The sequence below is a fragment of the Strix aluco genome, chromosome 6 (assembly GCF_031877795.1).
Source record: "Strix aluco isolate bStrAlu1 chromosome 6, bStrAlu1.hap1, whole genome shotgun sequence".
Classification (NCBI taxonomy): Eukaryota; Metazoa; Chordata; class Aves; order Strigiformes; family Strigidae; genus Strix; species Strix aluco.
In genome coordinates this window covers 42039285-42053491 of record NC_133936.1, presented here as the reverse complement: position 1 = coordinate 42053491, position 14207 = coordinate 42039285, and the positions used below count along the sequence as shown (strand labels likewise).

Here is a 14207-nt window from a genome sequence, read left to right as displayed (position 1 = left end):
GCCAGCTTGGGATGCCTTACTAAAAGCTGAGATTGTGTGAATCTACAAACTTGAGTAAAGTAGTTTAAATACTGCAAAAGCAGGAACAAAACTGCACAGTTGGTAGGGCTGAAGTAAGGGCTTACAACGCTAGGCTAGTGGTGTAAAACTCAGCAAAATGTTTCCCAAATGAACCACCTTGCAGCTCTCTGTGTGTTTGGTGTGTCCCCAATCTACCTGGCATATTGTAGTAGTAATAAAATAGAAAGTGTGAATACCAATGGCTGAAACCTGTTTCCATTGGTCTAAATTTGGGTAGGAATGGAGTCACTTAGGGAAAACGAAAGGCAGTGAGGTAAGCTTAACTTCAGTCTTTTTTTTGATGTCCTGTACACATTTACTATTATGTTAAGTGTGTTTAAACAATGTTATTTCACTTGTGAGCTAGAACTTTTTCACTTGCATGGTGAGCACCTTGCCTTGGCCTGTGTGTGTGCATGTCTTCTAGCAGATTACTGATGCCAAGAGAGAATAGTTTGCTTTCACACTGAAAGCTGAAGAAGACATTGGGTACTGTTTGCTCAGTTAAGAGTGTCTGTATAGTGAAAAATTGGAAATCTGAAATTAATGTTTTTGAACATTGATCAAGAAGTGAGAATTACTAGCAATGTTTGTAAAACCACAGCCATAATACTTGTCCTGGCATTAACAGAAACATCAGCATGCATGCATGTAACTCACAGGGTGGGGAAATAATACACTAAGTAGGGCACTCAAGTGCCTAGAGATGAGTTTTTCATTTATAATTCACAAATGCAGAAATCTGAGGTTGTGATGTTTTCTTTTACTGTGAATCAGTGATAGTAGTTGGGCTTGTAATATCACGTACCAGTGAAGAAGAGATGTAGTTGTGAGCGTGGGGAAAAACCTTTGTGTATCCCAAATCCCCATCACTTGGTGAAATTCATCATTTTAGAAACATCTGCCACTTTTAAGGCCTTTGTTATTGTCACTTACAAAGTTGTGCTGATGTGTATTTCCCTCCAAGTAAGGTAAGAATGTTTTTATTTTTCTTTTTTTCCTCTTCGCTGCTTTTCTCATAGTATGCCTTTTCCATTTTTATTCTGCAGTTTGCCATGTGGGTGGATGCCGTTATATTTGTCTTCAGCTTGGAAGATGAAATCAGCTTCCAGACTGTTTACCACTACTACAGCCGTATGGCTAACTATCGTAACACTAGTGAAATTCCGATGGTACTAGTGGGAACCCAGGGTAAGTGCAGTCTTGATTTCCAAATGTATTTCTGTGACCGTATAGATTGTTCCAAGCTGGCTAAGCCATGTCCTGTCCTTTTTTTCTCTCTTGCATCGACACTGCCACTCATCTGATGCTGAGAGCTTGTGCATAAGTGGGGGTTGACCAGCAGGGTGGTGGTGTGCCTTGGGCTTCCTCGGCTGGCTTGCTGTGGGGCTGTGGCATCGCGAGGGCTGCTTTGAGATGGGAGACAAATGTCCTTGCAGCACGCTTGGGAGAGGGAGTGTAGGACTTTGGGCAGTGATGACTTGCAAGAATATTTAAAAAAATATTTTCAGTGCTTGCTAGACACAGTAGTTTTCTTGATCAGCAGGGAGATGCTGATGTTGAATCTGAGCAGGTGTACTAGTTCTGTAATGAAGTTCTGAAGTCAAACTGGTTTCCATTAGCTTGGTTGTCTAGAAATGATCAATACCCTGGCATTCCTAAGAGGCTTCCATTCCTAAGAAACTTCCAAAAGTGCGTTAAGCAGACCTGAATCATGTCCCTGTGTAGTGTCTCAGGAAGACCACTCTTTAAATCAAATAGAAATTCAGCTTTCTGCCACCCCCTCCCACACCCCCCCCCCAATTCTATTTTTCAAAAATCCCTTCTGGAGCAGCAGCTATCCTATAGGGAAGCATGGCAAGGGAAAGGTACCAGCAATAGTTCAGTTTCTTATGCGTCTGAGTTGTCTTTTGGATATTTCCTGCCTTGTTTGGCCAGTACATCCCATTCATGTTTCAGCAGTTTTCCATACTGTGCTTGGTTTGCTGTGGGGAGTAGATGTACAACAGTTGAGGCTGCTCTGCACCCAGCCCTGTAGATGTCCTTCCTGTCGTAATTCTTACCAAATACGAGACACCTTCAGAGGTGCCCGACTTCAGATTTCTTACTTTACAGAGCTGCTGTTTTGGAAGCATAGTACAGACATTTTTGTGAGTTCCTTCCCTCTGAAACGTTTCTTTCCAAGTGTATTGCCAGATTACTCTGCTGTGTTAGAGGGAGAACACAAGTGTCATGAGTTGCCTTTGTATGTTTGATTGTGGGCATCTTCCTTTTTGGTGTAAGCCACTGGCTTTGGTGATGTTGAAGCTTTTCACTGTTTTCTCAGCTTATTCTTTTGTCAGTCGTGTGGTCAGAGGGCAGTCTGCTTTCCCCTGCCTGCCTGCAGAGCTGTGCCACCAGGGCAGCACGGAAGCAGGAATTGCAACCAGGCTGCAGGGTGGAAACAGATGATAAAAAATGAAAAGGGAAGTAGGTACACAAAAAGTCCTAGGGTAGCAGAAATTACAGCCAAAAAGCAGAAATGAACTGCTTTGAAGGGCCGTGCTGTCAGCTTAAAGTGAAGTTGGAAAAGGAGAGGGGGAGACATTTCCCTGAGGTGTTTTTTCTTTATGCACTTCTGGCACTTTGGGGTATAGTTTTCCATCTCATTCCTGTTACTATCAGAAAGGGATTTGTTTTTTCAAAGTTCATTTTCTGTTGCAGCACTGATGCAAAGGGCTTTTTTAAAAATGTGGCTAAGGATGGATATACTGCTAATTCCAGGAGTAAGCATCAGAAAAAAATACAGCTTTTTGGCTGCATTGACTGTCAAACAGTGCAGTGAAATGAAATATATGAAAAATACAAATATATCTGTTGAAAATATATTTGAAATATACTCGTTTGACATCCAGCTTGTTGGTTTTGACCGGTATTCTTGAAATGCACTGTGAAATGAAATCTCTCCCAAAATGTTAGCACTTGCCTGATGCTACTAGATGTTCTCCTCTGCCTCGTCTGTGATGGACCAGACTGTAGCACTGAATTTGCTTCAGAAGTCAAACTTTTTGAAACCCTGGTGTTGCGTATCAATTTCTTTCTTTCTGGCTAAATGTTTTCAGCGCCCTCTGCCGATTGAGATAAATCTGCTGTTAGCTTTCCAAATAGCTGCTCTGTTTTTATTAATTAGACCTTGTGAGAAGGTAGTGATAACATCAGTTGAGGTACGGTCATGTCATGCCCAGAACCGAACCTCAAATACAGCATTGCAGTAGTCACTAACTTAATGCTCATGTTAAAGCGATGCCTTGTTTTCTGAAGAATGGTGGTAGTTTTGCTTACCACAGAAAGTAGCAGATTTTTAGGAAAATTTTCTGAGCAGCTGCTGAAATCCGTGCCTGTTGCGGTGACTAGGTGGTAGCTGCAGAGTTTTGTAGAATAGGTTGTACTTCTGTCTCAACTTCTCAACTTTTTTTGGTAGAGCTGAGAATTACCATGATACTCCTGGAAAAAAAGAAGTGCTGTTTAAGATTGGTTCATAGCATTATCACTTCATGAATAGTCAAGCAGTATAACCTTTGTGGAGTTCTTCTCTGTGATGAGTAGCAATGAGGAAACTATCTATTAGCAGGGTGGTTGTTTTTCTGCTGGTGTAAGGGTTTTTTCAGCTCCTATGGATAAGCTCTAGAAATAGGAGTTAAAAAGCACACATAAAAAGTAGCTCTTGCAGAGGGGTACAAAGTATTGTTACTTATTTAGAAAAATACTGGTTTTATTGGTTGTGCAGTATGTTCACACAATGTCTCATGAGTGCCTTTGCATCAAGGTTTGAGACTCGAAGTCATTTACGATGAGTTTCCTGGATCCAGGCTTAGCTGTGACTTGGAAGTCAGGTCAGCAGTGCAACCTGTGAATATATAAAAAACCTCCATTTCTTGTTAAGCTGGCGAGTGTCTGCCTCGACCGAGGCTTAGTGAGTGCCGTGGGGTCAGGGCTGAGGTTTTGCAAAGTGCTTTCAAAGTTAGATCTCTGTGCTTGAGCAAAACACTGAGAGAACTAGCCTAAAAAATGGGAAGGACCAAAAAAAGCACACATGAGGAACTGAGGAAAGAGCTGGACTCTAGATTTTTAGCAACATGATAATTGCAGTCCTCTACAGCTTTGTTATTTCTTTTCTGCCATCGTGATCCCCACCCCTCCCACCCCTGGTTGTCTTCGTGTTGGCTAGCTTGTTTTGGGGGTTTATTTTAAGAAAAGCATTTCTCTTACAAATATAACACTTTCCCCAAGTGTTGCAGTAATATGTGGTACCATTTCTCGCCCCATGCCATTGTTTCTTTACTGAAAATGTTCTTGTCCGTATAAGCATGTCATGTCCAGTGCTTCACATTCTACAGGTGAATATTACTTGTAAGCCAGTGCTGGTATTTTTTGAGTCCTAAAAATCATTTAACACATTTATAGTCATCAGCAATTTGCCTTTCTAAGTGTGTTTCACTTACTCAGAACTCATGTTCTTTCATGTGATTGTGTATATTTTGCAATTAGTGACCGAAATATATTTTTAAGGTAACCAAAAACCGTTTTAGGTTTTTTCCTGAGTTTTTAGAATCAATCAGTATGCCGGTGATTTTACCAACAAAGTATAAAGCTGGAGTAACACACACACCCTGTTGTTTTCTAAAAATTCTGAGTCGTTTCATGGTTTGTACTGAAATTCACTCCTTGGGTACTGATAATTGTGAGATGATGTTTTCAAATTATATTTAAACGAGGTATTTTTTTTCCCTGCTGTTGCTGTAGATGCTATAAGTTCCAGTAATCCACGTGTCATAGACGATGCCAGAGCGAGGAAGTTATCGAATGATCTCAAGAGATGCACTTACTATGAAACCTGTGCTACTTACGGACTCAACGTGGAGAGAGTCTTCCAAGACGGTAAAGATTACTTTTGTCATCCAGCATATTACAAAATACTGTAGCTGGTTTTTTTAAATAACCACAAATGTCTGGTAGCTCAGGTACTTGGCCTGTTTTGCAAGTGTTCCTTAATATTTAGTTAAAGAAAACGCTTGTTTTTAGGGATTTTAGTCTTAAGTAGAGGCTTCATTATGCTGAACATGGCACGTGCATGGTGGTGTGTTCTTTACCAGCACCTTTAGTTAAACACCTTAAGCAGCTTTATTTAGTCTTCATTTATTTTTCAGTTTTCTTTGGTGCTTGCTTTATTTTAACAGTTTTCTTTGGTTTGGTTTAGTGCTTCTAGAGATGTGGAGAGGCTGTTTGTGTAAAGTATTTGAAAGTTGTCTTCCACATCTGAGAAAATGAAATAAATTGGTAAAATTGATAGGAATAGGGTAATCATGAGAAGTAACTCATGACATTCGTGGAGCGTTAGAAGTTGACAGTCTTGTGAGGGTGTTTAGAAGCAAAGTTGGCTGCTTACCGGTGATTTAAAACTATTTTGGAACAGTTACTCCTTGGGAGGACTTGTGTGGCTGGAGAAGCGATGCTGAACTTGGTCTTTGCGGTATGAGATGGGCTTTGTGCACCCTCTAGTGGGAACTCAGCCGGGTGTCCTGGGGCTTTGCTGTCTTCTAACTGTGGCTGTCCAGGGGCTGGACATCTCATCCCTTCATCACAGCAGTTCTTCTGCCTATAAAAAACTTCTTAATCATGCTGAAATAACTTCTCAGAGCTCCCTAGTTCTGCGGGGGTTTTTGTTGCCAGCTTTTCATTGCAAAGCCCGGCACTCTCTGTGGTTATGTGAGACAGTGTCAGATCAGTACCTACCAGAGATGTGTCCAAAGACAGCTAAAATTAAAAGAAGGAATGGAAAACATCCCGTTTTTTAAATGCAAAAAAGAAAGCAAATATTCGCATTTCTAAATGGAAAATACTGATGTGCAGTGAACTAGGTTTAATTCCAAGTAAGGGTGCTTTTACCTATCCTGTTGGTAGGGTTACAGAGGAGAGCACTTGAAGCTGTATCTTCGTGCTTTGCTCACTGTTTGTATCTTTGTGCTTTGCTCACTGTTTTCTCTTGAACTAGTTGCAGAAATTACTATTTCCACTGCCTAAATTTTCTGTGTTGAATATGAGTTTTCAAAGAACCGTTAGGGTTTTTTGTTAGTACATTTATTTTTGAGTGCTAGCTATAGTTAGGTTTATAATTATATATTCCAAGTCAAGGTGTTTGTGGATCTTTGTGCAGTCAACTTTTTCTTTTTTTTCCCTCTTTCCCTCTTTCCCTCTTTCCCTCTTTCCCTCTTTCCCTCTTTCCCTCTTTCCCTCTTTCCCTCTTTCCCTCTTTCCCTCTTTCCCTCTTTCCCTCTTTCCCTCTTCCCCCTTTCCCCCTTTCCCTCTTCCCCCTTTCCCTCTTCCCCCTTCCCCCTTTCCCCTTTTCTTTTCTCTCCAGGACTTTTTGAGAGAGAAGTCTCTTCTCAAAAAGCTAGTGTGATAAACTTGTAAGCTTCCAGGAAGCTTATTTGTGTGACTGCTAAATTTCAGCAGTAACTAGAAAGAATTTACAAACACCGTGTTTTTAAAAAATATTGAGGTTTTGTTTTACCTACATGGCAGTCAACCAACTGTTTAATATTTGCCAACCAATAGGATTAGGAATGCTTCTGTATAAATGTGTTAGAGTTGCCAGATATGTCTGGGACCAAATCCAATTCCTGATAATTTTTGCTGTTTATTTCAGCAGGAAACAAAGCAACTTCTTAACCCCGTTAAATGAGGGGGTGTGAATGAACCGTGCAAGTTGTTGGTAGGGAGCACTAGATTAAATGACACTTGGTTTGTGCAACTCCAGGACATTCGGGTTGAATATAGGATTAACGATGTTTTTTAGTGGCTTTTTCAGGTGGTTCATATAAACAGACATTTGAAGGGCAAGGGGTAGAAATGCAGAAGTTTAAAGACAACTTCTAAATTATCTTTCCTTTAGCAAAAGGGTGCGACTTATCATTGGACTGTACATCAGGAGGGTGACTTCGTGGGAGATAAGCAGTATGTTGGCACCAGCCAAGGCTGTAGGTGCTGGCTACATCACCATTGCTTTAATGACCATTAATGCTGAGAAAGCCTTTGACTAATGACAATAGCTTTGCTTCTTTTACCTTTTCAACAAAGAATAGGTTGTATCTTTTGTGAAATTGTATTCAGTAGGAAGTAAAAGGTGGTACCATGAAATCCATGCTAGTTTTACACACATACTCCAATTTTCTTTTAACTTCTTTGATAGGCTTGAAACGTAAAATGTATACAATCACACCTGCTGTAATTTAGTAAAATCCCCCCCAATGGCTTGTGACTTGACATGGCTGGCATATCAGCTGTAGAACATTTTATTGCTTTGTGAGGCTGACTGTGTGCAGCCAGTGTGTTACCTTGCTGACTTCTGCTTGGTATTGCATCTTCTCTGAAGCTGCTGTTGAACTGCGGTGGCTCTTCCTCATCTTATACTAAAGGAATTGGGCCCCCTCTTCAACAAGGGAGCCAAACATCTGCCTGGTTGCATGACTTAGACCCCATACCCATGGTTTAAATTGTATTTAATTTCAAGAACGCAAGTGAATTCTGCAATACGTCCTTCTGAGGGACTGCCTCTTCGGTCCCCCCGAAGGGACTTCTAAGCCCTGTTTGCTCAAAAGCAGGCAGCACACAGCATTGCCTAATAACTTCTTTTTGTGTTCAGGTCCTCTCCAGAATTAATGGAGCTGTTCATCCAACATCAGAAAGTCTAATCTGACTTGAAAAAACACTTCTTGATGTAAATATTGTCAATGAACAAGGAAAAGAAAGGATGAGGGGAGGGAGGGACAGGCTAAGTAGAGGTCTTCACATACCATGCTCTTAAGCATTTATTATTTTGAGGAAACCCTGAGTCAGTGCCATCAGCCTTCATAAATTAACTTGTGTTTTTCAGCGAACTTGAAAGGGGTACAGACCAATTACTGCAATTCATTTAATAGACAAATGGATAAGACAGGGTTTTTTATTGTGTGTAGCTGAGAAAAAATAGTTGTTGCCAAGTTAGTAGCTGTATGCAAGACATGGAGCTACTATACCTATTAAGACCACTTTCTGTGTATTGAAATGGTTTCTAGGCTTGCTGGATGGGTATCTGTTCTTGGGATTTAGGTACAGGATATAATCACTATTATATTCCTATATATTATATAGGTGATGCTTGGTGTTTAGATGCTCCAAGTGCTGGCTTTGGTAGGTCTGTGGGGGTGTTTCAGTATGTTGGTCAAGGTCCCATGGCTTTTGCTGGCTTGTAACTTTGAACGCTTCACTTCTTTTAAATTTTTCGGATAATGTTGGTTGCAATGGGTGGGGTTTTCTTATTTTGGTTTTTTTCTTTTTTGAAAATGTGGATGTTGCAGTGGCTGCAATAGGCGAAACGGGGTTTGGTTTAGTCAGGTTAGGTTTAGTGCTCTTGTTTTGCACGCAATGACTCCTATTTTAATGAAGTCAAACACTGTGCAGTGGTTTTCATTAGCTGGAATTTACATACATAATTTATGGTCCAAATGCACCCTGTCTTCCTCTCCTCCTTCTGTTTTTCAGGAACTTGGAATTGCCAGTGACTTAGTAAATCTGAAACTGTCTGTGAACTTTCATTGTCCAAACCCCTGTTACTAGTCCAAGTTACAGCAGACTTTTCTTTAACATACCAATTACTAGTTTTGTTACAAAAGGTGCTGTTTTACAAGCTTTTTCTAGAATCTAGTTTCACATTTCTGTTTTCTGCGTTGATGAGATGTAGACCTACCTTTCAGAGGAAGAAATTGGAAATGGCATCGGAGGGTCTTTTACTCCTTTATTGCACATACGTTAGAAATTACATTTCTAATTTTTCCCCTGCAAGCATCCACTGAACTCTGTTAGTGGTCACCTATTAGGATTTTTGTCTATTATAACTCATTTCCTATTTTCCCCACAGTTGAGTGGTAGAAAAACTTAACTTGAATGATTCTTATTATGAAAATGCTACTTTATTCTTTTGTTAAATCCAAATACATTGTTTACAATGCTTCATTGCAGTTGATAAGCTCAGTATTGACTCTAACAGAGTATAGAATCATTTAGATTGGGAAAGATCTCTAAGGTCGAGTCCGTGTGTTCATCCTTTGTAATATGAACACTGCTTTACACAATATTTCACTTTTATCTGCAGAAACTTTTTATGAAGGCTGGTTCGTAGTTAATGTACATCTGTGTGGTTTTGGATAACTTTTTTAATGCTTTAAGAAGCTGAAAACTCTTAATTTGTAAACAGTAGTTGTCAGGACAGTTATTCTTAGTCCCTTGGAATGTGCATCTGATGAACCACTTGTTTCCTGTTACCCTAATAATAATTTACAAATGAAACTGTTTTGGTAGTCTGATAGAGCTTTTAATTTCCTAAGTGCAGTAAGTATTCAGGCATCCTGTGATGTGACAATCAGCTGTTTTGTGTAAAAATTTGTACTCTAAAGTGAAACAGGATTTTGAACATTTTAGAGGGCTGTTTTTAACCTTCAGCATTGTCCCACTTGAGACTAATCTCTGATGCTGTTTGATGTTGGAGCTGCACGAGCAGGCCCTGAATTTCAGTCCGAAATGAAAAAGAAAAATTCCAGGTTCCAGGGGATTAACTTAATAATGTGCCCAACAATGGAGGATAATAAATCCTTTTTTAGCTTTTCATATTTGGAACTGGGAATTGTCAGATAGGGGAATTACGTTTTAAAAATAAGATCAAATGCTAATATGATCCATTTTACTTCACATTTTCCAATTAAGAATTTGGGTTGGTTTTTTTTCCTTGCTTATCAGAATGGATTTTATCAATGAGATTAGAAATGATTATTTTAATATTTCTTGTCAGCACAGTATTGTAATGACTGTGTACTGCCCCAGGATGCCTTTTTAATGATTTTAGCCTTCTTGAATTAGCTCGATGTACCATTAATGTATAAGAATTGCTTTTATTTTTGTTCATGATGTATTCATAATTGCATGCCTTTCCCTGCTTTATGCCCAGATTTTCTTTGACCCATTTAACTGTGTGCTCTGCAATTCTCTGACGTCGCAGAGGAGAAGTAAATGTTCATGTATTTAGGGGATAAAATTTTATCATCAATGTAACTTGCATCATTGGGTGGGAAACAAAATCTCATTTTGATTCAGTCTGTTACTGTAGCTTAATAGTTCAGTTATACACCTGCTAGTGATCAGAGTAGAAGATATTTACATCTTCCAGCATAAACTTTCAGTGTGGACATCCTTTATATTGCTGTGGTTACTTCTGAAACTGTACGTGTATGGTAAAATGCTGAAAACATCCTGGTTAGTCATGTTAGTATCGTAACTAAAGATTCTTAATTTGGGGGAGATTAAGCCAATCTTAAGGGTTTGCAGTCTGATCCACTTGTGTAGTTAGGAATACATAGAACTGTATTTCTTTTGTGTGTGTGTGTGTATCTATATGTTACTGATGAACCTTGTTGAGAAGGGATTTCTGCAGTGTCAGAGTTTAGAGCCTCCCTGTTAAGGTGCTGTTAGACACACTACATCCTGTGAAGATGCTCTTGGTGGAAGATTTTTGATGCCACTTGCTTGTCTCAGATACCATGGATGGCATTGCTGCTGCCATGTCTGTCTTAGGAAAAATGCGTTGGTTAGGGTTGGGGTTTATTTAGGCCTGGGGTTTGGTTTTTAGTATTTGGGCATGTGTCCTAAACAAGGGAGAGGGTGAAAAATCCAATACTCCGTTCTATTGTGCATGCGGTAGGGTATATGTATCTATTACCTGAGTTGTCAAACACCATTTGGGACGTTTTACCTTGTATGGATGGCTGTAACACACAAATTTTGAAATAAAACCACCCAGAATAGCAATAAACCTATAAATATTGAGGCAGGAGTTACAGGTATATAATGGCAGAGGCCATTGCTGCCTCAGAGTTTGGACCTATGCTCTGGTCTTGTGCTGTGGCCGTCAGTTTTGGATGCTTTATTTGCAAATGAAACTAATCTTTTATTATTGTGTCTGTTGTGTGTAAACAGAAATATTTTATTTCCATATCCAAATCCAAATAATATTTCTAATGTTAGGTTGAACAGCTGTGTCTAAAAGAGGTACCTTGAAGTACAAATTCTCCGTGAAGGGATGGAAGATGACAAATGAATCCTTGTACAGCCAGATTGCGAGGAGAGGCTGTCACTTGCTATCAGTATTATCAAGTCAGCTTTTGTAGCTCTATTTTCATTAGGAAATGTTAATCAGTCTAATGGGAAGTAAATAAAGTCTCAGTCCTATTCTGCTGACAGCTCCTTGAGGAAGAGGCGATATTCACTGTTGCACTGGGTATGGCCCGAAGGCTGCTTCAGTTTGGGAGCAGGAGCCTGGAGCCGTGGGGACCTGAGTGCGGTGCGGAGCTGGGGAGCCGGTCCTGTGGCTGCTGGGGACCCCTCGGTTTGGGGAAGGGCCAGCGGTGACCGTGCGGAGAGCATCCGGAGTGACGGGCCACTCTGGCTACTCACTGGTTAGGCTAGTCAGAGCTGGACTGGTTCCACATTAGTTAGGCTAGTCAGAGCTGGACTGGTTCTGCATTAGTTAGGCTAGTCAGAGCCGGACTGGTTCTGCATTAGTTAGGCTAGTCAGAGCCGGACTGGTTCTGCATTAGTTAGGCTAGTTAGAGCCGGACTGGTTCTGCATTAGTTAGGCTAGTTAGAGCTGGACTGGTTCCGCATTAGTTAGGCTAGTCAGAGCTGGACTGGTTCCGCATTAGTTAGGCTAGTCAGAGCTGGACTGGTTCCGCATTAGTTAGGCTAGTCAGAGCTGGACTGGTTCTGCATTAGTTAGGCTAGTTAGAGCCGGACTGGTTCTGCATTAGTTAGGCTAGTTAGAGCTGGACTGGTTCCGCATTAGTTAGGCTAGTCAGAGCTGGACTGGTTCCGCATTAGTTAGGCTAGTCAGAGCTGGACTGGTTCTGCATTAGTTAGGCTAGTTAGAGCTGGACTGGTTCCGCATTAGTTAGGCTAGTTAGAGCTGGACTGGTTCTGCATTAGTTAGGCTAGTCAGAGCTGGACTGGTTCTGCATTAGTTAGGCTAGTCAGAGCTGGACTGGTTCTGCATTAGTTAGGCTACTCAGAGCTGGACTGGTTCCGCATTAGTTAGGCTAGTCAGAGCCGGACTGGTTCCGCATTAGTTAGGCTACTCAGAGCTGGACTGGTTCCGCATTAGTTAGGCTAGTCAGAGCTGGACTGGTTCTGCATTAGTTAGGCTAGTTAGAGCCGGACTGGTTCTGCATTAGTTAGGCTAGTTAGAGCTGGACTGGTTCCGCATTAGTTAGGCTAGTCAGAGCTGGACTGGTTCCGCATTAGTTAGGCTAGTCAGAGCTGGACTGGTTCCGCATTAGTTAGGCTAGTCAGAGCTGGACTGGTTCTGCATTAGTTAGGCTAGTCAGAGCTGGACTGGTTCCGCATTAGTTAGGCTACTCAGAGCCGGACTGGTTCCGCATTAGTTAGGCTAGTCAGAGCTGGACTGGTTCCGCATTAGTTAGGCTAGTCAGAGCCGGACTGGTTCCGCATTAGTTAGGCTAGTTAGAGCTGGACTGGTTCTGCATTAGTTAGGCTAGTCAGAGCTGGACTGGTTCCGCATTAGTTAGGCTAGTCAGAGCTGGACTGGTTCCGCATTAGTTAGGCTAGTCAGAGCTGGACTGGTTCCGCATTAGTTAGGCTAGTCAGAGCTGGACTGGTTCCTCACTAGTTAGGCTAGTCAGAGCTGGACTGGTTCCGCATTAGTTAGGCTAGTCAGAGCTGGACTGGTTCCGCATTAGTTAGGCTAGTCAGAGCTGGACTGGTTCTGCATTAGTTAGGCTAGTCAGAGCTGGACTGGTTCCGCATTAGTTAGGCTAGTCAGAGCCGGACTGGTTCCGCATTAGTTAGGCTAGTTAGAGCTGGACTGGTTCCGCATTAGTTAGGCTAGTCAGAGCTGGACTGGTTCTGCATTAGTTAGGCTAGTCAGAGCTGGACTGGTTCCGCATTAGTTAGGCTAGTCAGAGCTGGACTGGTTCCGCATTAGTTAGGCTAGTCAGAGCTGGACTGGTTCCGCATTAGTTAGGCTAGTTAGAGCTGGACTGGTTCTGCATTAGTTAGGCTAGTCAGAGCTGGACTGGTTCCGCATTAGTTAGGCTAGTCAGAGCTGGACTGGTTCCGCATTAGTTAGGCTAGTCAGAGCCGGACTGGTTCCGCATTAGTTAGGCTAGTCAGAGCTGGACTGGTTCCGCATTAGTTAGGCTAGTTAGAGCTGGACTGGATCAGCCGGGTACAACTTTGACACGCTCCTCCGTGCTGCAGCAGTGCTGGGAAGCAAATCTTTTTGGTTGTATTATGTCCGGATACTGCTATTTTACTGATTTTTTTAAGAAGGAGAAATCAAAGGGATGTAGTCGTTGCCCTCCGTGCTAGGTGTGGGCCGAAGCAGAAGCCCTGCGCCCCCGCGCATCGCGCCGCTGCGCACACGCGCTGAGCTGCGCTGAACCCCGCGGGGCGGGGCCTGGCCCCCCCCTTTCCCCAGCGCCGCCAGGGGGCGCCGGAGCGGCGGCCGCGCGCCGGGAAGGGCCCGGACGCTCCCCCCGCCGCCGCGCCGGGGCCTGAGGGCTCTTCCGCAGCGTTACCCGCCCCTCGGCTGAGGGCCTGAGGGACTGGTGGCTTCGTCAGCCTCTGGGAGCTGGCCCCGGGTGGTTGCCCGGGGCTCTGTGGGCGCTGAGGTTGTCTGAAGCGGGCGAGGAGTTGGGGTTTTCCTTCCTGTGTGGGGAGGCGGCGGGTCTGAGGGAGCTGGACCTCGTGGGCTGAGGCCTGGCTCTGCCACCGCCTTCGCTGGGACACTGCTGGGCAGTGCTTCTGGCCGTGGTCATGGCTCTGAAATTTGCACGTTAGAGACATTGAAGCTGTTCAGGTTCAAAAGTTCCACATTTAAATTTTTCTTCGTTCCATGTGTGAGAAATAATGTTTTTAGATGCATTGTGTACTTCCTGATTTAATAAAAAACCCCCAAAAGGACAGAACAACCCATAACCTTTCATGGCAGCAGGACAGGAGGTCCAAATGGTTTTAGCTCTGTTTAGTCTGGAGAAGAGGAGGCTGAGGGGAGACCTCATGGCCCT

General features: G+C 42.6%; 1 protein-coding gene across 9 annotated transcripts in view; it reads left to right on the top strand.

Moving 5' to 3' along the window:
- The window catches only part of AGAP1 (ArfGAP with GTPase domain, ankyrin repeat and PH domain 1), a 399779-nt gene that overhangs the window by 155617 nt on the left and 229955 nt on the right, over positions 1 to 14207 (top strand). For 5 of the 9 annotated variants that reach the window (XM_074829813.1, XM_074829817.1, XM_074829818.1 and 2 more), the window contains 3 exons: positions 299 to 334; positions 1110 to 1251; positions 4843 to 4977. In XM_074829813.1, coding sequence (XP_074685914.1) covers positions 299 to 334; positions 1110 to 1251; positions 4843 to 4977 — 313 coding nt within the window. The remainder of the gene's footprint in view (positions 1 to 298; positions 335 to 1109; positions 1252 to 4842; positions 4978 to 14207) is intronic. The other 4 variants (XM_074829819.1, XM_074829816.1, XM_074829814.1 and 1 more) reach the window with 1 other exon arrangement.